The sequence below is a fragment of the Seriola lalandi genome, unplaced genomic scaffold, assembly GCF_002814215.2.
Source record: "Seriola lalandi dorsalis isolate HSWRI2012SDOR001 ecotype SW California unplaced genomic scaffold, Sedor1 jcf7180002054861, whole genome shotgun sequence".
Taxonomy (NCBI): Eukaryota; Metazoa; Chordata; class Actinopteri; order Carangiformes; family Carangidae; genus Seriola; species Seriola lalandi.
Window position 1 is genome coordinate 3,409,158 of NW_019525414.1, and position 25,176 is coordinate 3,434,333.

General features: G+C 40.1%; 1 protein-coding gene across 12 annotated transcripts in view; it reads right to left on the reverse strand.

The window, feature by feature from the left end:
* The window catches only part of kif1b (kinesin family member 1B), a 59,763-nt gene that overhangs the window by 29,059 nt on the left and 5,528 nt on the right, over nt 1-25,176 (reverse strand). For 2 of the 12 annotated variants that reach the window (XM_087179716.1, XM_023427441.2), the window contains exons 3-20: nt 13,403-13,479; nt 13,099-13,278; nt 12,165-12,233; nt 11,595-11,773; nt 10,750-10,861; nt 10,146-10,223; nt 9,983-10,048; nt 9,782-9,799; nt 9,340-9,415; nt 8,706-8,784; nt 8,442-8,584; nt 7,696-7,737; nt 5,211-5,422; nt 3,325-3,404; nt 2,646-2,721; nt 1,240-1,319; nt 660-766; nt 244-327 (exon numbers count right to left, since the gene is read on the reverse strand). In XM_087179716.1, the coding sequence (XP_087035842.1) occupies nt 244-327; nt 660-766; nt 1,240-1,319; nt 2,646-2,721; nt 3,325-3,404; nt 5,211-5,422; nt 7,696-7,737; nt 8,442-8,584; nt 8,706-8,784; nt 9,340-9,415; nt 9,782-9,799; nt 9,983-10,048; nt 10,146-10,223; nt 10,750-10,861; nt 11,595-11,773; nt 12,165-12,233; nt 13,099-13,278; nt 13,403-13,479 (1,758 nt within the window). Of the gene's footprint in view, nt 1-243; nt 328-659; nt 767-1,239; nt 1,320-2,645; nt 2,722-3,324; nt 3,405-5,210; nt 5,423-7,695; nt 7,738-8,441; nt 8,585-8,705; nt 8,785-9,339; nt 9,416-9,781; nt 9,800-9,973; nt 10,049-10,145; nt 10,224-10,749; nt 10,862-11,594; nt 11,774-12,164; nt 12,234-13,098; nt 13,279-13,402; nt 13,480-25,176 lie in introns of all 12 variants that reach the window. The other 10 variants (XM_087179711.1, XM_087179714.1, XM_023427443.2 and 7 more) reach the window with 8 other exon arrangements.

The window sequence follows — 25,176 nt, forward strand, 5'->3', positions numbered from 1 at the left end:
AAAAAAGTAAATGCAACCAACAGCTCCAACCTTTGTTTTGATCATGTTTTTTTAGATTTAAAGTAAAACATGCGTGTTATGAACTGTGCTTCATAACTATGATTTATGAAGAAGAAAACCCCACTCTATGAGTCATCTATGGTATGGAAATCAGTCAGCTCATTTACCCCAGTCCACAGAGATAATACAAGTATCACATTTACAGATTATTTACAACTTTGTTTTCAAAAATGAGGTATGTACCTGAACGAAGCTGGATCGCATCTTCAACACGCTTGCCATTGACGTAGGTTTCTGATCCCTCACAGGGCACCAGCATGACGATAACTTCAGCAGAAACACACCAATCAATTAACAGTGACTCATTTTGTGTGACTCATGCATTGTTCACTTTCAAATGGTAAAGGGCAAATATGTTATTTATTGTGTGTAGTGATTACTGTCATTTAGGCTATTAAGTTTCCTTTAGCAACAGAATATGCACAAATTTTATCCACTGACTGCATAGGTTGTTTTTGCAGGTATTTATCGACTATAGATATCTGTCATTAAATTAGACCAGAAAAATTATCTCCTTTTTTTGTTATCAACTCAGATATTCAATCCATACACGTGCCAAAGAAAACACATGCAAGCAAATTCATAATAAAGAGCCTCACCATCTCCATTAGCATTCCTTTCGCTGCGGAAGATACAGTGCTCTTCCTTGATATGAGCACCACTCAGAACAATGTCTTGTCGCCGTTCAGCGTCAGCTTGACCCACCCTGAAACGATCATAGAGGCCATTTTGAGAGAGTGAACTCTGCTCTCTCATTCTGTTGGCAGCCATTTCGGCAAAAAGTCAGTACCAGAAGTTAAATGGAACCTTTAATCCATTACTTATGAGAAGGCAGTACTTCTAAACTATAGGCTCACTACAGGCACTTCATCCGTGATTCTGCCATCTATCACTGTCCCCCTGGAGTGAGATTGTAACAAAATACTCAACAGGAATAGTCTACAGAGGGGGCCAAAAGGACAAAGAGGGGAGGAAAGTAACTTTAGACCATAAAAAAAAATTGTATCAGTGGCAGGTTTTAAACCAGTTCTCTCTGGCTCTGAGTGTTCCTCTTATTTAACATCAAAAGAGGGAAAATGAAATACAGAGTCGTTTTTTTAGAAACCCTGCCTGAGAGAAATTCAAAACTTTTCCACATCCTCTGCAGCATTTCAGTGTCATCATTCAAGTTCTGGTTACCTTGTAATTCCATCTTTGATGTAGTAGAGTAGACACTCTGACATGAGAGGATCCTCATTCAGGTTCACCAGATGTGGAGTCTACAAATGACATGTAAGAGGTAGAAAGTTCATTACAAATACAATTCCAGGATTTCACTATTTATCAATATTCAGCAGGACAGAAATTATAACAGTATTAGAAATGCTAATCAAGTGAACATCATTTCATAACAAGCACAGCTGACGGCCTGTGAGTGATACACCATCTCCTACATGAAGGTGGACAGAAATGGTCACATTGACACCGTGCTGACAGCTCTAGAGTCTGATACTTCACAGAACTAACAAACGATGCTAGGAGCTACTCCTCCAAACAACCAACCTTTTTAGGGGAAAACACCCCATTAAAGTCTGCATAGAGATCGCAAGGCTTCTCAGCGAAATGCTAACCCATGGAGCGGCAATGAGTGAAAGGAGAGGAGAAAAAATGAATGGATGACAAATGGATGTGAATTAAAAAAAAAAAAAAAAACTAACACACAACAATTAGCAGTGGGGGGTTGGGTGGTCAAAACATGCCTAAAGAAGGATTATTTCAAAGAGGGGAACCTAAAGCTGATCTAGTGACATCTGGCGCTGAACAGTCACTGATTAAAAGATAACAGATATCAAGCACAAACTAACATGTCTACTGGTCTTTATGTTGCTGCCACACAGTGCTGCGTCTACTGGACATAAGGAGAGTGAGGAGAATATACTACTGACTGTAATTTAAGCAGCATCATGGTGGCAATAATAGATCTAAGCAGTCAAAGGAAAAGTCTGACTAATCTACTCAGATTCAAGTATTATATTCAAGGATAAAATTTAACTTCAAATGAGCTTAAATGCAAAATCGCTCATCAAATCTTAATGTGACCCCATCATGTCAAAGCCGATCGGGAAAAGGGAACTGTAGATGTCCCACACACTAATTAAACATAATAAACAGAGACCAGAAGCAAAAAAGAAAGTGAAGATTTGGGAAATGGAAATAAACACACTTTTGATTTGAAATCACTGGTAAACACTCACTAAAGTCTGTGATTTATGGGGCTACATCTAATGCAGGAAAGGCGCTTCATCTGCTGATTCAATTAAACAAACCTTCTTGGTGGGAAAACAATCAAACTGCTCATCAAATGGCCTTTCATCACTAAGCTGAGTGTGTGAAGGAAGCAAATGACAAAGAGTGGAAAGACAGACAGACAATGATAAAGTGAACAGATGAGAAAAACCAGCGACTGCAGAGGGAGGGTTCTCATGGAAAAAGATAACATGAAAAACAGAAGTCAGGAAGTGATGGTGGAAGGGTGTGCATGACCACTCATGGGAAATTTGACATAATCCCCCGACATCAATGTCTGTGTCTCATGTCTGTTCTACCTTTTTAGGAGAGAATACGCCCAAAGTGCCCCCATCTTCACGGATTGCCACACCCATCTCTGCAAGCAAGGCCTCCCTGTAGTGAAGGCAAAACATCTGTTAACTCAAGAATATCAGTTCCCATCGACCTACGTTGGAAAACATTGCCAGTTCATTCACACAGCATGTTGCATACATTCTCTTTCAAAGATTTCTGCAGCAGTGAAATATATACTGTAATTCTGTCCATTTATTTCCAGCAAAGACCTTTGTGTTGATAAGAGAAAGAGGATGAGAAGTGATGGTGTGTAACATTACAGCAAGTGATTTGTGGTATGACAACAGGCAGAGAATGGCACCAGTGAGACTCAGTGGATGGACAGTAACATGGTTGAGGTCTGCAGCTACAGATGAGTGGATAAAGGGGGAGAAAGGATGTGAGAGGGGTGATTGTGCAGCAGAGTGTGACGACAGAGAAATGAAAGGAAATGGACAGAATGAGTGCAGAGGAAATGAGACAGATAGGTGAAGAAAGTGAGACAGACAGCACCGTGGGGTGAAAAGACAGAGACAGAGCTATTGGGGGTTGTCTAACACTGACAGAATATATTGAGGGAGGGGTGGAGGCACACGTAGAACACACATCACCCCCTTGAGAGATGGAGATGGATATGGACAGACATTGTCGGTCAACACTGACCTCTCCATGCGGATCGCCTCAGTCTTTCGCAGTTTCTCTTCCCAGGTTTCATTGAGCTCGGCAATGATCTTTTCTGATTCCTGAACACAGGAGGCAAAGTGTGAGGAAACACAACAAAGGTAAGGTAATCAGACCTGGAGGTAATATGTTTAACTCAGTAACAACAGGCCCACCCAGTCTGGATTCATCAGGTTCATATTTTTCACAGTAGAAGGTAGAGAAAACAAACAGGGTTCAAATCTAAAGAAAGAGGAGCAGCATAACATACTGATGTATATTATGGAAATTATACAATAAAAAAGTGTGACCCCACTGATAATGTTGATTAAAGCTCTATTAATCATACAGTACAGCCACTACACCTGTTCTTCATCTTTTAAAGGCAGTGAGGAATTTAATCATCTGTTGCTCTGCATATTGATATATTCTGTGACATTTTTACTGTAAATGTTTAATATTGCAGTATATACTTATCTTGGCTTAACATTACATTGAATTGTTATGAAGTTAACCTTCACTGTAATCTTTGTATCTGGATCACTAAAATGGTTGCAGCGCCTTTAGAATGTGGATATTATGCGCCTCACTATTAAAGCCAATAAGACTGGATCTATTTTAGTCCAGTTTCCTCCGTATCTGCGTTGGTGCTTGACGTCATTGGATGACGGACGGACTGGGCACCATGGTTGCCATGGAAACTGCAGCTCCTCATGGTTGGTTGTTACAATCCTATGTGCTCCCTTATCAGAAGAGTGAGAGGTCTACTGCGAGCCTTAGAGACATGAAGCTGAGAGGCCACATGAGGACTGACAGGCAAAATGTGTTTTGATTAAAGGCTATGTGTGGGCTAAAACTAAATCACAGCCATGTACTTGTAATTTACTGAACAAATACTACAGTGCATGTACTGGTAAGGCTTTTATTGTAAGTTGGTATGAATTTCTTGACTTTTAATCAGCTATCAATCTATTCACTGATATTTTATGTTGTTTTATTATTATTTTTATTTTATGTTTATTATTCATCATTAACTATTATCATCACTACTAATGAGCTACTGGATACCTGAATTTCTCCTAGAGGATAAATAAAGTATACATACACACACACACACACACACACACACACACACACATACGCACACACATAAACATACATACATACATATGTGTGTATATATATATATATATATATATATATATACACACACACACACATACTTACTGTATTTATGTGTGTGTGTGCGTGTGTGTGTGTGTATATTGTAAAGATCCACCTGCTTCAGTTACAGCCCTTATCTACTGAGAAATCTTCCAAAGGCACTTTTTTTTTAACACTGTTCAAATTGAACATCAGACATTGATAGAAGTATTTTGATTAACAATAATAGTATGCCAATATTATATTATTGCAATATTGAACAACAAGCACTGAGGGGGGACTCTTCTATGTCACACACTTGTAAATATACATTTCTCACAGCAGAAGGTGGAGAAAACACACCGTTACAGAAGAGGACCCAGTTGAAGCAATTAAATATTAATAAATAATTAAGAATTTGTATTCAAGCAAAAAGATGTTCTTGGTCATTTAAGTATGTTTCCATAGTGTTTGAGGATTATCTCTTTTGATTGATGTATGTATTATGGAAGTTTTCATTTAAGCAAATGCTTCGCATGAACATTTATGAGCCAGCCTATTACACAAGTCAGCTATACTGAGGGTATGGTTGAATGAACTGGCTGAATGAAAACTAAGAGCTTTAGTTCTTTTCAAATCTATAGTTAGAAACAGAAGAACTTAAAAGTTTTGCTAGTAGCAGATAATTTATCAAGAGACAGGAGTGTGATTTGGAGAGTGCTGAAACCTACACAGGCCTAGTTTACCTTGAGTCTTTCAATGGCCTCCTCTCCTCCAGGTGTGGACATGATGCGCTCCTGGATGCTGGTGACCGACTGCAGGCCCCCCTGGCTGCACAGTGAGCCAGAGGATGGAGAGGCTGTCAGGGAACCAATAGGGGCTGTGGAGAAATGGCCAGGGCGTTGGTTCTCTGAGGCTACCAAGTATCTATTCTTATTGTTCTGAATGTCTTTGAGGTCTGAGCCAACAGCAAGAGAGAGAGAGAGAGAGGGAGAGAGGAGAACAACACAAAAAGAGGTGGGGTAGACCAGGACAAGGATAGAGGGAATAAACCACATAAAATGGAGGAACCAAATACCAAATAGGAAGAGAGAGAGAGAGAGAGGAAAGAAGGAGATGGGAAAATAGAAAAGACAAAGGGGAGGGAAGACCAATGTAAGGCACACATTGTATGTCAAAAGGTTAAGACAAACACCCAGTATAATGGTCAGCTACAGACAGCAGCAGTTTTCACTCCAGGTAGTTTTCAAGTCTGCTTACCCCAACTCTTCAACTTCCAGAAAAAATGCATTACATTTCAGTTTACACTCTATTAGAGAGTTTTCAGAGCGCTGTTTTTATGTGGGTCAAAATTACTTTGCAGAACAATTAACTCTGAGCAATACATTTCTAGTGTGTGCAATTCCAAGGAATAGGATGATGTCATTTTGTTGCTTTTGCTTTGAACTCTAACGTGGATGAAAACACACTGTGTGAAAACCGCTATCAGTGTACCAACTACAGGATGGGAGGGAGATGGAAACTGCAAGAGTATCCAGAGGGAGGACAGATGAGAGTCGTTGACACATGCTGCCAAAGTTCAGCCCGCAGTCGAGCAGTTTTGCTTCACCGCACACACACATGTATGTGTGCTCTCACACACACGCACTAAAACAGAGCCATGGCAGCCTCACTAAAGGTCATGCACCTCATATGAATATAAGCCCCTCAAGGACCTCAGAGGTAACACAGACCATCCCCTCTAACAACCAAATTTTTAAAAAGACCAATAAATGCAGAGTTTAATTGATTTGGAAGGTGCAGCCATTTTGGAGAGGAAAATGTATACAGTTGACACTTTTTATATTCCAGAACTAGAATTACCGCCTTGCAGTTATATGCCTCTGTCAAGTTGCAAGAAATATGGTCACAATCTCCCCTTCGGTTCCTGAGTTGTAGCACTGAATACGATGTAACATTATGATGTCACAGTGAATCATCACTTCATCATTTTATCTTGTTGGACATATAATTAGCATTCGACTTAAAAGCGTGTTTGGTGTGGTCACACTGACCTGGAACTTTGATCACCAAATTCTAATCAGTTCATCCAGTTCATCAGTCCAAGTGGACTTGTGTGCCAGATATAATGAAATTCCCTCTGGGCTTTCCTGATATATCACGTTCACAAGAACTTAAGGTTACCATGACCTTGACTTTTGACCAAACCTAATCAGTTCATCAATATTTGCACCAAATCTTAAGAAATTCCCTCAAGACATTACTGAGATACAGTGTTCACAAGAATGAGACAACAACCTGACGACATAATGTTCCCAGTCTCGGCTGTCACTGTATGTGAGGCATAAAAACAGAGAACTCATCAAGACCCAAGTACTGAGCTTTTCAACTGAACTAGCACACAGTGGGATACCAGCAGAATAATGTGTGCTCTTGCCGTGCAGATTAAGTAGAGCAGGTGAACACTGACTTTTGGGTAGGTAAAGAGCATTTTCAAAGATTAGAGCTAAGGGGCAAGAGGGAGGATGTGTTAAGGATATTTGAGAATATAGCAGAGGGTACACTAGCAAACTAACTATTCAATACAAACTATTATAACACATCAAGTTAGTCAACTCTGTATACATACACCTCTGGTGTAGCTACTTAGAAATTCAAAATCATGCACCTTTCTGTCTGTAGCTTTGAGCCTCAGTTTGAGAACTGAGAAGTGGCATTCTAAAGCTTTGAGCACTGTCACCTGCAGCAAACGATTAGTAAAAGAAAACAAAATAAAAAGCAGAAAGACAACTGGCAAGAGAAGAAGCTTGAGAAAGTGAGTCAAAGGCCGGCATGGTGAGAAAATGATGCGGGTATATTGGGGGTGGGGAAGACAGACAAGCTAGTCTAGAGTAATGTTTCTAAAAGGTATATTCCAAAAGTAACTTGTGATACAGTTGGATCTGAGCCTGCAAATAGCTGCCTCACCCCCATCATTCTGAAAAGTAACAGAAACACAAGCGCAAAGCATGCTAACCTACTGGCATGCTAACCCTCGCCAGATCAGCACACCTACGGAAGCCTTGCATTTCTGAGATTCCTTCTATTGAGCTTTTGCTTTTTAGGCATTTACATGCAAAGCTGGTAGCAGATTAATATACAGGTAATGGGGGGGGGGTCGTAAGCAATGTTAGCTATTATTAATAGGGCAAATAGTGATAGACAATGCATGACTACCACACATATACACACATTTGATTCCACTTCCTGGGCAATCATCCCCCATAGGATCAACTGAGGGGAAGCAGGAAAAGATGAGAAGGGTCAGAGGTCAGCACCAGTAGAATGGGAGGAAAAGGTTACAGACATTTCTTAGAGAGCTGGATGAGAACAATAACGAGGATGATAAGAAATGACATGGAATGACTTGTTGAGTGCCATGTCATTAGGCATGATCTAAGCAGGCATTAGCTAATAGGCAGGTTATTAATCACTTCAGATATTAGAAGTTATTAATGGGCATATTATGTCTCTAATTGACTAGGCTATGAGCCATTACTCTTGTGTACAGCAAATGAAGTGTGATATTTTAATGTAGCTTTAAACTACCATTTGTGTTGTCAGTCATGATAAGCCAAATGTGACTTAATCAATTTTCATTAAATGACTTTGGAGTACTTTTGTACAGTATACAGCCTTTAATATTCTATAAATTAGTGTTCTATAGTAATTATCCTATATATTGCATTATCATATAGTCTGTAAGGAAGCATAATAAACCAGTATGGTGGTGAATAAGTTTCTAAAAGCTGTATAAGTCGTTTTAGTTTTGTACTAGGCACAGCTACAAGCACTGCAATGGAAACAAAGCTGAATGACTGAAAGCAATGAAACAGTGATGAAGACAGAAAATGTTGCCAACTGGTGGGAGGCCCTGAGAGAGAAGGCAGATGCCGAGCGGCTGCAGATATGACTGGCTGTGACAGCAGATAACTCACTGTCCAGGATGTCTCCCAAGCCCTGGGCGCGGAGCAGTTCCTTCAGTCGAGCCACTTCATCCTTCAGGTCACGCACCAGCTTATTGTTGGGATCCTCATTGATAACAGCATTGCATTTGATGTTCTTGGCTCGGTCGGCATAGCTAAAATTCATAATAAACTTTATTTGGAAAGGCTTGAAAATCGAAATAAATTGGAATGTGAACAATTATCTTATTTGATTATTTTGTATGTTATCATCTATATCCTGAATGGAAACTTTACCGGAGAGTGCTGAGAGTTTCATCATAGTTGATATCTGCAGGACTGAGGGCAGCTACCATAGCTGTTCTGGAGTTTCCACCTGATAACAAAAGATCAGTAGAGATTTCAATTTTATGTCAATGTGTGTGCAAGGCCATTTTTCTGACATACTGTATGCAGACCTGAAGAAGATTAGTATTAGATTTGTTTTGCATAATACAAGAGGATTTCCATAGCAATGTAAAGTAAAAAATGCTGGGCTCGGAATAAAACACTACTAAAGCTAAATCAATGCTGATTACTAATTCCACTAATGTAAGACTTCACTCACATTAAACATTAGACTGCTATGTGCCAGCTAAGATTGAAGATACCCTGTACACCTCTCCTCTGCAGGTCTGAACCAATGACATGGGTGTGCTTGTCTAGTTTGGTTGAAATACAGTCTGCTGACAGTGTTCTTCTTAAATTGGCAGAGAGTAATGAACACTAGCTCCAGCCATCTTTTTTTACCCCTACTTCACATTACAGGATACAGATGGTTCCATTTTTCTTGCCGCCCAGAAATAAGGATTTCACTTAATCGTTCACATACATAAATGTCCCGACTTTCCATTAGTAAAGCATGTTTATCAGGTTATATTAATGTTCATACCGAGGTTCTCCCTCAGCAGCCATGTCAGAACAGAGTCTCTGTATGGGATGAAGTCAGTCTTCTTCTTCTTCTTGCTCTGCAGTAAACAAATCATTCAATTGGCTGGCAGAAAAGAAAACTGACAACTGCTGTAAGTCTTTTGTTTTTAATATTGAGTATTAGGAATGGCGGTAAAGAGTGAACAATATTAGGATGCAGCATGACAAATCCCTATGTAATGGACAAGTGGTCAAGTAAAATGAGTACAGGCCTGATCTGATGCACTTTTGCTACTGTGCAAGGATTTTATTGTGCATGGTGAATAAAAGCACAGCACTTGGGTGATAAAATGGTAGTGGCAGAACTTTGTGAAGCAACTTCAACATTGCACATGGCAAAAGTTTGTCAAATCTGCCTTGTGGGAGGAATCAAAGGTTAGTGGTTGAGCTGTCAAAGGGTTTACCTTGCTGGTACAGTTATCCTGTGTAAGCAAGCATTACAAGGACAAGAGGAGAGAAAATAGAGAGGCAGACATTACAGCATGCCAGGCTACAAACATTAATTCCTTGAGAAGACAGGGTAAAGTTGTATAGGGTAAGGGAGGGGCTGAAAGGGAGGAGGAGGAAAGGAAAGAAAGAAATAGAAACAAACATACAACGCTCACCACTTCAGCCAAGGCGGAGATAACCTTTCCTAACGTGGTGAGAGATTTGTTGATGTTCGCTCCTTCCTGTAACCACAGACAAAAAATTGTTGTTCAAGATCAATCAAGTTGATACTAGTGAACTGATTGTTAATGCAGCTGCTGGGTGATATAAGAAACTTACCTTTAGCCTGGTGCCTTTAGCTCCAGTGGAATCTGCTCGTTCACTCCCTGCCAAGTCTACCAGACTAATTTTACTGACCTGAAAGGAGGGAGTAAATGTATTTTAGTTGCATCAAGTTTATAAATAATGTACATTTGAAAGATAACAAACTGAGAGAGGATGAGGATATTACAGGGACAAAGTACCAAAAACAAAGTTCATGAAATAGTTAACAAGCCAAACCGTCAAAAATATCTGAAAGGAAGTGTAAACCATCCTAAACATTTGAACGTTATTGTCAAGTGAGATGCAGCTAGGCACTAAAATCTGATAGAGTGGCTAAACACAATAGGCATTGTGCTTACAATAACACAGTGGTCTTTGTCTCTCTGTAGTAAGAGGAAATGCTAAAAGTCAAATCTAAATAGGCTCTCTTTATTTTTCCTTCCCCAATCACCACCAACTTAGAGGACCATGGGAGAAATCTTAGACAAAATCAAAGATGCAAACTAATAAATGAGCCATGAGAAAAAACAGTATTAAGGTATTAACATGATTAAGTGTGAATTGTTCACAATATAATTTAAGAAAACAGAAGGTGACTTTTTTTCTTGTCTCCTCTGACCTTTTCTGTGGAGAGGTCTGTCTCGCTGTCGTGTTTTCTCTGTGTGAAGACGATGGTGAAAACAGCATGGGACCTGCTGCTGGTCTCATTCATGTTGGTGGCGGCCACAGTTCTGCAGGTGAGCACATACCGCCATAGTTAGGGAAATACAGAACTGTATGGATGTAACACATTTTTCTGAGCACTTTAATCGTTTTTTCCTTTTAAATTATTCAGTATTATTAACGCTAAATTCTTGGTCTTGGCTATTACTGGAGTTATCATCACTGGGCTTTACGGCTATTAGAGTGAATTGAGTCAAAAGGATTACTTTCTGTGGCGGAGGTGGATAATACTGTGAGGACACCAAACACAAATACACAAGGCGCACTCAGGGGGATAGTCACAGGGGAGATACGGGCTTTACACGTCCATGTCCTAGAAATAAGCCTTCTGAGTCAGCACAGGAAGATTAAGGCAGAGTTCACTCCTCCCACAGGAGCTCCCATGACACAGACACACACACAACACACAGTAAAACATACACACACATATAACATGACATTCACTCAAGCATATACAGATATTTCATTGAGAAATACTCACTACCCGCAATAAAGAATCTCAGTTATCCAGAGCAAGCTTGACATCCGTGTTTTATTAAAATTTAGGGAAGGTTCTGGTGTCCTGAATAAAACTAGCCATTCCTCCATCAACACCAAATCATTCTTATCTTGTCATCATTTTTCAGTCTAAATAGTCTCATTCTTCTGAGGATGTGGGTTATCACATCATCACAGCTACCACTGCTACTACTACTCCCCTTCTTTCCCATGATCTCAGCGTGATCCCAGGGCTCAGCTTACCTGGCCTTGTTGCCTGCATCCATTAGGTCAGCGATGTCTGTATAGGAGGTGACAGCTAGCTTGGACAGGTCCTCCACGTAGGGACCTAGAAGCGGGTGTTCTCGCACTCTAAGGTTCCCTTTGTTCTTAGGATTGAGCAAATCTCGCACCCGCTCACAGTAGATCTCCATGTAACTGACCTAGAAACATTTGCAAAAGTAACATAATATCTGTTCAGGTGCCCAAGGGCAACATAACAGAAACTTGAGGCTGAATGATATAAAATAATATAATGCAGGTCTGAAAAATGTAGGTATATTACTATATAGCAGGATATTTGGCCTTTTAACTATATGTTCTTTTTTATACAGCATGTCTACAACAGAATCACTCGGTCATTTATTTTCCAGTTTCAGAAAAAGTGTATACTTGAATAAAATAATCAGAAGGAATGTGTTGAGGAAACCCAGCATCTTTGAAGCTTCAGCCAAAATGTGATTGATTGAACTTTAGTCACACAATGGTGATAGATACAGAGAGGCAGGGGTTAACAACAGGGGACTGCAGATGCCAAAGTAGTCTGAGACTCACCTCTACTGAGTAGGAGAGCTCCTCTTTGTTGCAGTCCTCATTGATTTTCTCAAATAGATCTTCACAGAGCTGAGAGGCAGAAAAGGAAGACATTTTAGTGCAAATTAAGAGCACGTGGAGAGGTGAATAGCAGGGTGATCTATGGATAATAAACACAAACGGGATACAGAGTTTTGTACAAATGATCAACACTTTTCTGCAGGGGACGTGTCGCTTGAACTGTGAGCCAGAAAAGGGACATTACATTCAGATGCATTCAAGCCCTAAACATTGTAAAACTTTAAAGCTGATGTTGAGTATGTTTTCATCCAAAATGTAATTTCCAGAAGTCAAATGGTAAGGGCAGAATGAGGCTGAAGTGGTGTTAGTGTTTGGTGTCATAAGAATAGAGGTTAAGGCAAAGATAATTATATTAGATGATCTGATCAAAACAAAACATGTAAGGGATGAAAGGGTGGTCAACTACCAAACCTTGGGATGACATGTTTAGAACCAAGTCACGGTCACACCCTGCTTAATAATGCCAGTATAATGTCTATCAGGCCAATAAGGTCTAAATTAGAGTTGGGTCACAAAAAATTCAATAGTCATTGTTACAGAAAATCATTGTTTTTATCATATATTTTGCAGGGCCCGGAGAGTCTAAGGCATATACCATGTTAATACTGGATCCTGAGTTTTAATCTGGCCCATGTCCCCGTCTCTATCCCAGTTTTCCTCAATCAAGCAGTGGCTAGAACAATAAGCAAGCCAGGCTACAAATCAGCTGAACTGAGAAAAATGAGTATAAAGATATGGACAGGACTAGTAAACATTACAGACCACAAGACAAGAGGCTGCATTATATAGTACTTAAAATACAGTTGGAAAACTCAGTGTCTTAATCTCTGCTATGCAATTCAGTAAACTGAGAATGATATGTTGTAAAACAAACCATGGGAATGATTCCCTCCTGCCCCTCCTCCTGCTTGCCCATCATGGTGTAGGATTTGCCAGCTCCTGTCTGGCCATAAGCAAAGATGCAGACATTGTAGCCCTCAAAAGCGTGCTGCAACATTTCTTTGCCGATGTCATTGTACACAAGGTTCTGTGATGCAAAAGAGGGGTCTTCCGGCTGTGGGAAAGACAGAGAAATTACTTAAAATGTATAGAGTTTCAATGAACACATGGTATTTAAAGCTGACAACATAATTCAAAATTACACCGGACACTGGAAAAGAGAAAATCTTCAAACTCACCGTAGTGTGCGACCAGTAGGAGTAATCAAAACTGAAAGTCTTTGCTGGTTCCTTTGGGGCTTTCGGGTTGAGAATAGCTGTGGGGGAGGAACAAAATTAGTAATGTAGTTGATAACATCTGGTTTTAATGTGAATATGAACAACTACACTGACATTCTTGTAGCTTGCTTTAAATGTTTCCTCAAGTAATTTCATTTATGATATTTCATCTATTGAATTTAATGTATTAAATTTTGTGTTGTCGCTTGAAAAGTTTGTATATGTCCCTTCTACCACAATTAAGCATTTACCAAAACAAGCTTCTGTGCAGTCAGTTCGGATTATGGCAGGGAATCTTTAACAAACTAGTCACTGACACAGACATTTCTATCCTGGCCTTGTTGTTTCTTTGCAAGCCTACCGCTGTCTTTTTTGCACACTCACTTTGCTTGCTTGCCAATTTGCTTTATCTCAATCTTAGATAACTTAGTCCTTTAAAAGTAAGTAACAAATAACAAAACTCCCATTCATGCATTTCTTCTAGTCCTTAAAATAACAAAGTATTGTATCTTAGTTTCACAAACAACACTTTGAATGGAGTATCTAAATGCACCCAATTAATAATCATTTTTATCCTGGTTGGCAAATAGTGAGTGTTTTAAGATCCTGTTCCTCAATCAGAGCACTAACAGTGATATATTTGGAACAGAAAGTCACATGAACCAGTGGTAGATCATGAGCCATTGGCTTTTTTTGAGAACTGCAACTGTAGTGTCAACTTTTACCAACACGCCATCTTTTAATTCATGCAGCACTGATAACACAGCAGAATGACAAACAATACAGAGTTTGAGTAATAACACATGTAGCCTACTCCTATTGCCCCACCTTCCCCAGTTTTATCTGCAAAAGGCATGACGACATAATATTTGCGCACTACGCAGTCATTCTCTGTGGCTGCACAGACATTTCTTAATGAACAAAAATCTGCAGCCATGCCTGGCATGTCACCCCTCTCAATCATGCTTACTGGTACCCCTGGGACTAGTGTTCAAGCTTTCCACACTGTGCACTGCATATGTAAAGGAGAGACAGGAAGAGACTAAGAATTTATTGTACGATATTTGTAGATATCCGTACCCCAGTTGTTCTTCAGATCCCCCTCTTAAGCAAACTTTCATTGTCTAAAGCTGCCTTATGTCAGGGCAAATGCAGTTCAGTCGGGCTAGATGATCAAATGCATACCTCCACCTTTAGAACTGAGGGGGGAGGTGGAGAGGAAGGACTGAGAATGAGGCTAGTGAAAAAAAAACAGTTTGAGAGACTAAAAGTAACGGGTGCGCTCAAGGGCCTAGCAACAATCCAAACAGTGCAACAATAGTAACAGTGCAACAATAGAGACCAAATACAGGGTGAGAGGAAAACTGTGCAATCTGCATCTTAGCAAGAACAATATAATCTGTATTTAGAGAATTTACACTCTTTCCAAGCAAATCTCCAGTGAGCTACAAAGCAGTAATTAGTTTTGTTTCATGCAAATTCTGTCTGCTAATGGGCAAATTAAAGCCAGGTCTGCCTCCTCGACATGAGAGTGCTTGAGAGGGTTTTGCATCAATATGTCCCAGGCAGAGTGGAGAGCCTTCTGTGTTCAGACGATTTCAACACACTTATCAATAATGCAGGAGATGTGGAGAGACAGGGATTGCATATCGCCCTCCACGGGTCACATGCTGACAGAAAAGCACAGCGTGTCCTCAGACACTAGAACGCTAACTGCTTTATGCTAAAGATGTGATGATTACAGCAACTGTCATTGTACTGAAGCGCGGGTAGCTACAACCTAGCACAGGTAAAACCAATGTATTTCTTTGGACCCCCTACTACCTTCAAACAGGTTAAGGTGCACAGGCAGAGAAGTAGCTTCCATACTGTGCACTGGAAGAGGATACAGCAGAACAGGTGGCTAAATAAAGCCCAATTTCACCTTTGACCTGCCTCCAAAGGGAAATTGGAGCCTGGGCATTTAGAAATGAAGGGGGATTTAGGTTACCAATGCCCCTATTCCCCTTTCCTGGAACAATCTACAGTGGCTATTAATGAAGGGGCAGCCTAAGCAATAAAAACAGAAAGATGATGAGACAGTGCCACGTGTGAGGCATTTGGACAGTGGGATGCTCATGACAGGCCACCAGACTGACTGTGACAAACTGGCCTTACTGGGAATCACAGCTGTGTTCAAGCAAGAAAAGACATGATGTGTGCTTTCTAATTTCTGAGTGTGTTCATTTCCTGTTTGGTCCTGGGCTCTCGTCAAAGACAGGGGTGGATGTTACAGTGTAAAAATGTATCTAGGCACAGCACAACTACATGGTGGCAGTTAGTGGGAGACTGTTCAACTCATAAAGGTGAATCATGCTCACGACGTGGCATGATTGTCTCATTCAACTGCCCACTCCGTTGCTTTCAGAGCAGATAGCTGATTCACCCATGACATCCTTTCAATGCATAATATGCGTAATAAGAGAATAAAAGTGAACTGAAAGCAAAGATCCTGAAACTATGATATAAAGTTGGAACCATTGTTACATCTCCTCCCAGTAAGGGTGTGAAGACTAATTTATTATTACTTGTACTTTGTATGAAAGAATGACACATGGCCTCTCAAGGTGTATCCAACTCATGTGTCATCACACACAGACATCTGCCAAAATGTTGCTGCTTCTACATATTAACGGCTGAGGCAGAATGAGGTGAATTTGACCCCTGCTTTCTGAGATTATGTCAATCAGACAGGACTGCCACATATATTCCAGCATGACTCACCTACTTTAACTCACTGAGTTCACCTTCTACACCTGTAGATGACACATACAAACTAAATCTATGTGAACACTGATGCACACAGAGTAATAGTCACAAGGCCAGATGTTAATGAAGAATTCCTCTGCTTTCATTTATAGTAAATATTCTCACCAGTCACATCTTTGACTTAAAATGGCAGACACATTCTGCGGCCTAATAAACAACGTCATCACTCTGTCTTTCTCAACCATGGCAACAGGTACAGGACCAGATTCTGGTTGCCATAACAACCCCAACTTGGCACGGGAGGGGAGGATGCGGCACACTGCGTTCTGTTTTCTCTCGCCTCAAGCATTCCCTATCATTGCTCTGTAGAAATTGTATATATACATACATGTATATGTGTGTGTGTGTGTGTGTGTGCGCGTGATATTTATTAAACAGTGATTTCAGAATTTTAATCCTTTAAAAACCCTGAAACATACAAAAAGGCACAGTGTGAAAAGCTTTAGGATTTGTAACTAAGACATTAAGCTACTTATCATGTCAGACTCCATAAGCAATACCAGAAACTTTTACTGCACAAAAACCTTTTAAATGCGTTGTAAATGGAAAATGTAATAATTAGGATGTTGTGATGAAGCAAAAAAGACAAATAGTTTATCATTTCAGGAACCTTTTGAGAATGAAGGTAGTGTTGCACATTGACTGGCTGCATATCAGGAAACACTAAGCTGAAGTTTGACAGGATATTTAACATTGTAAGCAGGGGTACCCTGAAAGCGGAATGGTTACAACCAATGCCAAATAACCACAATGTCTACAATTTGATTCTGGCCGAGGACCTTTGTTGTAAATTATAACCACTCTCTCTAACCTTGTTTTCCTGTCTGTATCTTCTCCAAGAACTGTCCAATAAAGTGGCAAAAAATCAATTTAAAAAAACATTATGAGTAACAGAGCAACATTAAGGAGTATTTTATCATTACTGTGTTGCCATCTGGGCATCAAATACTGAACTTCCCTTATTATAAAAACGGAAGACATGCAAAAGATGACATGTGGCGGACTAAGTAGGGGAAACGATTCTCTCAAGACAGAGATATTTAGCCAGAAACCCATGCTCAGTGAAAAGATACAAACTACTGAGTGACATATGAGGGCAAGTCAAATGTTTATTTTTCCAAAATGCCACAGTTCTGCATTTTCAGTTCCTGCTCGTAAGAATATAGGGCTGATAGGATGTTGGCACTCCATAGGAGCTTTCCATTTCAAGGCAGGGTGAATACCAGTTAACTAACCACATCCTTCTATCTAAAGAACATCACTCAGCTGGTTGTAGCCGGCAGACATTTTGTACTCCAGTGTTCACCATGGGGCCTATAATCTGGCCAGGAAAGCAAAGACACCCCTCAGTAATTAGGTTGTTAGGAGGTCTCTGAGCACCAGATGGGAACTGAAAGCTAGCCCCCATTCACCTGAGACTAGAAGACAAGCAGGGTCTAAAATGGCTGAACATATCAGCGTCTCGCTTGCAGTAACCTACAAGCTGTTAGTTCAAACTGATCGATGCCTGCCAGGCATCACAGGAAGATGATAAGGCCATAAAATAGATGCATACGTAAAATATAAAAGAAAACATGTGCATGAACTGCTGAGGGAACCCAGGCATTCAGAGAAATAATATCTGGGCAGAATTGTAATTACCATGTGTGCTTCTTTCAGCGAGACTGAGGAATTTTAATAGCTTCCCCGGGGTCTGTATATATACGGGCAGCAGTGTGATGTAACAGCTGACTTCTGAAGAATACTATTTCAATTAATTCACTCACAGGACTGCCATTTTCTACTAAATGTTGCTTCCAACAGCAACAAACAGCCCCAACCATGTGCACTCATTGCATATGTAATAACGGAAACATATGACAATTTAGCCACATCTTAACTGTAGAGAGATGATATAAAAAAGTAATATAAAATCATTGCCAAATTCCATTTCTAGAGGCAGTTAACAGAGACAGGCAAGTAGTTTCAAAAAAAGTTGTGCACAATTTAAATGTGAATCAGCTTCTTTATATTCTGCTATTAATAGATGCTGTTTGATATAGTAATATGAAATGAACAGATTATAATTTACCTCATTATTAAAAAACAATATATTTTTTAAAAAGTGTGTTGTATCATACAGGTATGGGAGTATATACAGGATTTAAATGTCCTGTCCTATCACAATGTCAGGTAGAAACTGATGCTACTACAGCGCTAATGCTGTGTACCACAATACAAAATTGCAACTGCACACCTGTGTCAGTTTGTGCATGAGTGGTGAGGCAAAGTAGCTGCTGACATTGGTTTTGGTTTCAGCATTGCCACATTAATGCTAATATGATTGCTCTTGAATAGGGAGCATAAAGAGTGGATGGGGCGGATGCTGAGGTGGCCACAGAAATGCTCTGAATGCTGTATCCAGTGTCTTTAGAAGAGAGTCTGTGATGGCTTGGTTGCCAGGGTTGCGGCACAGGTGACAGAGTTGTCACTGGATGCAGCTCAAAGCTGCAGGCTAAAAGTAGTGTCTGAGCACTGCTGTGCACATTTGACAAACAGCTGAGCTTGTCACAGCCACAACACAGGACATACAACATATCCAAAACAGAAACTAACATGTGGTATCTTGATTACACTCTTGGATACAGTGCACTTTCCCATCTGGTCAGGGAGATGCCTTGTGGCCTTTAATTAAAAAAAAAAAATCCACACAGCAATTCAATACTCCTCTGCTGAGTACTCCTGTCAGAAAACCCTGGTTTATCTTAGATGATGTTAGATGAGTTTGTGTAGCCAGGACACATAACCCTTCAAACCACAGTCCATATCACCGTCATTGACTCAGACATACTACACCCAACTTTCTGTTAATGTCAACAGCACACATTTTCATTTCATCAGATGAGCCTCTACATCAGAGTAATAACTCTTATCTAAAAGGAATGCATTAAGCTCGTACCAACAAATCCTCAGTTTCTACTCAGAAGGCTGATCACGTAATTTTTCTCTTCCTACTGGGAAAGAGGAGAGGAGAAAAAAGCAGGAAGACACCAGAACAATGCACTGAATACAGGGTATTGCAGTTGACAACGGAGCCTGCAAAACGCATTAGGTAATCTGTTATGACAAGGCTTTATGTGCCCAGTCCCCTCTATCACAATGACCCTTTTCACACTGCCTCACCCCCCTCTCTTTTTAGAAAAAGTGGCTGCCACATTTATGAAAAAGGAAACTTTAAATGTTTTTGTTAGAAAGTGACTGGAGTCAGATAAATGTAGTAAGTGTGCATTAAAAACAATTAGACTACTTTAAAAAATATGTTAATTTTACTATTGTTGTGAAAAGAAAATGTGATTTATTTGAAATAAATACAGTGACAGTCTTTACCTGCACCCATGAAACCAGGTTATTTGAAGAAATCTGGTTTGGGCAGGAAATCCCAATATATGTTACATGCACTGCAATGAAAAGCATGTTTACTTGCAGAAATCTGATTTAATTCCTAGTTCGTAGAGTGTGGGGAGAAATAGTACGGTGAAAAGACAAACATGCTGTTTTTCCTTATTATTCATATACATTTGGTAACAGGATTTCTCTTATTTCCTTGTCTCAGTTATGGAAACTGGGTTTCGTATTAACATGACATTTAAGAAATAAAAATCATCAGAAAGCTGAAATTACACGTTTGTTCATAATTTCTCTATGAAGTGTATTTTACTTTTTAGCAACTTCGTGCCAAAAAATAAAATAAAAGAAGTCATACATTAAAATGACTATGGGTTTCATTGCCTGTCTCGCCAGAAAGTAGTGGGAAAGGGCGCAGTCCTGGCCTATGTGCCAGCTGTTCCAGCTCTGACTACTGTCTATTTATACAGCAGCAGATGGTGGCTAGTGCTTCACATGCCGACAGACTGTCAGTGACAGGAAGGAATGGACAGATTTCAACCACCCAACCTTTCTGCCAAACTCATAGCCAAACCATACATTGCTCCCAGCCCACAGACACTGATAGCTAGTGTGGGCTGCAAGTGCCGTTTGATATTAGCAGCTCACGCAGACTCACTGAGTCCATTATAACAGAGAGGCTTCTAGAAGCCACCAGACACCGAAAACATGCTAAGCCAGCAGGACTCCATTCAGAAGCTAAACAAACACAGAACTGCAACAAAGAGAGAGGGATATTAGGCAGCCTCTCAGGTGATGGCATGGGGGGTTAAACCCACAAGGCACATAGAACTAGCATGAAGTCAGAGCTGAGATAACAGTAAATATCCAAATTACATGCCAATGATATGCAAGTGTAATGCCCCATGTGTCTAATCAAATTCTGAACACACCAACTTGTCAAACAATGTTAACATTAACAAAATGATCCTTAGAGTTTTCAGCTGTTTTCACAGCTTGAAGAGACAATTTGCCTCTCATGCACCAGTTCCAAGGAGGTTCTCCTCTTTGCAGGTGCTGCCTCAAAGGTCAGAGGCCTGTCCCAACACATCCTGCGCCATGGAAAGCTATAGTAATACCTCCACCGTTTTAGACCAGTGTTTTCCAGTTAAAAATAGCACTAAATGTATTAACAATTCAAATTTGCCTGTGTCAACCTTTTCACAATGAACTTTGGGGAAGTGCGTCTGCATGTGATTCAGAACAAAAACTGAAAAGGATTAAAGATCAGCTGCTTCCTTCATAGTTTATATCTTGGAGATCTCTAAACATTTGGTACCACAACATGATATTCATTCTCAGCTCAACTTCAGCAATCAACATCATGGGAAACAGTAATAATACATTAATAGTATTCACACGAATAAGATGCCATGTATCAATATCCGCAAACTGAGCAGTAGTAACAGTTCTGTCAACTCCAACAATCTACGACTTTTATATAATCTATGACACAAACTTTCCAAATATTAGTCATTGCTGGCTATCATTAAATCTATAGAGAAGTGAAAGTCATGATGAGAAATAAACTATAACACTGCATTTGCATTATGATATTAATCTGTTCTTTCAAAACAGTTCCAAATTTGTTTTAAATTTTGAATTAAGATAAAACACTGTCTCAGATTTGTCTCAAAACAGCATACAGATCATCACATGATCCAGGCAGAATGGCTGAGTGTTGACAACAGTGTAGACCAAGCTGCACAGACAAGGGAAATACAGAGCCCCTTACATTCACTGCTCACAAAAGGCACCCATTTTACAGAGCAGTGACCTGGATTTCCTCAACTAGCCTCTGCTCAGAGACTGAAGTCTCATTTTAAATGCTTTCCTGTTTTATGTAAGCATTGTGACATCATGAGCTCAACTCTGGCACACAGATCTGTGAAAACTCACATCTTATTTCCCCCCCCCCCCCCCCCAAAAAAAAAAAAAAGATAGCAACAAGCTGCATCACTTGTTTGACATAGCCAGAAAACATTAATGATAAGCAATGATTGATGCTTCAAGCTAATGTCAGATGACTAACACCTTTTATCCTGCGTTTTCTCTGGAGGACAGGAATGACGCGTGAAACTGTGTATGTGTATGTGTGTTGCATACTTCTGATCTCAGTTTGCAGCACAGTGTTCAAACAACAGCATGACACAACTCCAGAGGCAGAGGACTCCAGTTGCCAACCAGATCAAGAGTCAGCTCAGCCGTCTTATTAATTAAGGTTTCAAAAATAATATACTGCCAACCCCTCCTCACTTCTTACACATGAATAATACAAAGTGAGCATCATGCCTACCACCAAGCTACCCGTGCCTGGACTGTAAAGCTCTCCAGTTTGCCTCTGAATTCAGCCCTCAGACTGTGAGAGGAAACCAAACAATACAGTCTGGAAAGAGAGCTGTGTCAGTGAGGGCACAAAAACTGAAGAAAGAAAAAACCCAAAACACATTCAGTCTCTTGAATGTGGGAAAGTCCAGCCATTTCACCCAACTCAGGCAATGAACCAAAGAGAACGTAAGAGGAGCAAGCCAGGAGCGCCATAACTTTAAAACAAAACACACCATTAGCTTTTTAGTCCGTGCTTTCATCATCAAGTCAGAGATGAATGGTGATGGATGTGAGCAGAGTCAAGTGAAAAATCCACTGGTTGTGTGGAGAGGATGGTGCACTGGTAATGCACTGACAGTAAAAGAGCATTAGGTTCTACTGTAAATTTATTAGTACACAAATCTATATTCAGCCACTCAAGTGAAGCAGACTCAAGTGAACTGTTGCAAAGAATCAGCCATTATACTACTCCCACCCTGCATGTGCCATATCAACAATACTTTTCAACTGGTTTTACTTTGATAACATTTGTTGGCATTTTCTTATTTCCCTGTCTGCATACACCGAAGTGAATGCATGGTCACACACAGACACACACACTTCTTCATTCTATGACTCTCCTGTAAAGCAAGGAAACATTTCAGCATTTGTCCAAACTGCATTTCACCAGACTCATTTAGCATTGTGATGTTCCACCTTGTTATGCGTGGGAAGGCGGGGGTTGGCCTTTTATCTCTGGTTATATTATGGACATTAATGGATTTGTTTGGTCTGCAGACAATCGAAGCAGAGGCCTCCAGGAACAGCTCCCTAAGAGCATCAATATCTTGTTGTTTTTTCTGAAGGGATCCATGCTGCAAAAAAGAAAATCACCTGAACAAGATATTTAATCTAGGATTAAGTCCTGAATTATTTTACCAATAACTCATTTGCCCTATTCTCGTGACTTTTACCTATAGAAAATTCCTGAAACTGCATTCAAATTAACAAAATTATCTCATGCCATTGGTGGGTGTTTTTATGTTTTGTTGCGGCACAAAATCTGAGAGATAATGACTACCGATTAAAAGATACAGATCTTACAGCTTTTCCCTTTCTTTTAGCTTAACTGAATTTACCACATTTATCAGCCTCCAACATTATGACTGGAATCCCATCATCCCTAGCAGAAGCGAGTGTGTGTGGTGCCACCTCACGCTGTCCTACACGTGAATAGTGCTCGTGCACGACTTTCACTGTCTCTGCTGCTGTGGCTGCGTTTACATGCCCCCTCCCCCTCTCGAGTCAGCTCCGCTCCCATCCTCTCCTCTAATATCCCATATTTTCTGCAAAGGGCTCAAACAGTTTCCACTCAGCCCCATCACAAGCTGGAACAAAAAGTGAGCCAAAAAGAATGAGGTGAACGAAATTGAACAAAGCTGATGTATGGAAAAAATTCAATGACATAAGGTGAGTACTGAAAGACTACTGCATGCTCATCACTGAGGCTAGTATGCTATGTAAGATCCTTTGCAAAGAAACCAATTGGGCCATACGTTTCCTGGAAGGTCATTTTATTCTACATGAATGATGATGTATATAATGTGACTAACGTAATCTCATGAGATTCACTTGTTTTATGCTTTTCATCACTGATTACACCAGACATCTGCAGCTGATCCTGAGGCCCTCTGATGTTGATAGGAGCCAATAAATTCACCGGATATACAGCCTGATGCTGATATCGTCACTGTTAACTTTTATTAAATCTTTGATCTTTGATAACTTCAAAATGTGGGTTTCTATAAACTTTAAGTCCCAAACCACATGCTAAAAGAAAAGTGTTTGCAGTTTAACAATTTATTGCTCAAGTGAATTGACAAAGCACTAAACCAAAGAGGCATCAAGACGAAGGTTTAAATGTGGCACAAAAAGTAAGTGGTGAATGATGAAGAGTCAACATAAATTGTGAAGTGAAAGTGAAAACCATGAGTGGCTTGATCAGCTTCAAAGCTGAAACCTCAATTTAGTAAGAGAAGGCATTTACTGCTTTCCTCTTCTGACCTCTACCACTTCTGGTACATTCCAGCCTTCAGCCCATCCCTGATGTGCAATGTCATGTTGTGGTTTCTTATTCATTTCAAAACATTTATTAATAACGAAGGATTCAGCGCTGACAGGAAAGGCCCCATGGCTTTGTGTCCCTTTTTAGTTTGCAATGTAAATTTGGAATTTAATGCTGATTGCATGAACAGAATTTCACCTAAACAGATTTTATGCCTGTCTCATTCAGAGAAGATTTCAATAATCAAGAATCTAGCCATCATAAAAACCTGATATTGAGACTCATGATTCAAATTAAATATTGGTTCGATTGGGTTAACATCCATCCAGACATACACCTTGACCCAATCTGCATTAACAATCCCGAGACTAACCACTGTCTTATTATTCAGTTTAATAACTACCTCAGCCTCACACAACAACTTGCATCATTGAGACCAAAACTTAAAAGAGGATATAAGGGCAAAAATGCAACATCATGAGCCAAAGAAAACTAGAGAACATGATATGAAAAGGAAAAGATGTGAGAAGCTTTTATTCATTCATTCAAGATGTTTTTGCAGCAGCAGAAAACAGATTTTTTTTGCTTTGAATACTCAGTATAGAAGATGACCACATATAGATTTATGACAGCGATAGGTGCATGATTACATTTCCTCTCACCCGGACTCACATGATTATTGTCTCTTCCTGGTTATTATTATGAAAAGTTTTTTGAGTTTTTTTTTTTTCAATATAGCACAATAATTCAAACTTTCCGTCACTTCCTCTTATACAGCTGTTACAGGTGGGTGTATTGAAAACTGGCTGAGCTGCATGACATGATTTTGTGCCCCTGGCCTTTAAGTCTCATGACACAGCACGAGCTGATAACAGACACAGACATCTGCCTGTCCTCCCTCTTCATTAGGAGGTCAGTCTGGAATGTGTGAGTCTGCTCTGTAAGTAGCGCGTGTGGGCAAATGTGTGTCGCTCCAAAACAATCCCAGCATGAGGCGATGAGGAATGTAACACCCTCAGCGGTTGTATGTCGCTATGCGTACACCTACAAGGGTCACAGAGATTACGGCAGCAGGGCGTGGCGACCTGAGGAAAGACAGCGGTTTACTGGTCCTAATCAGGTCAATCGGCCC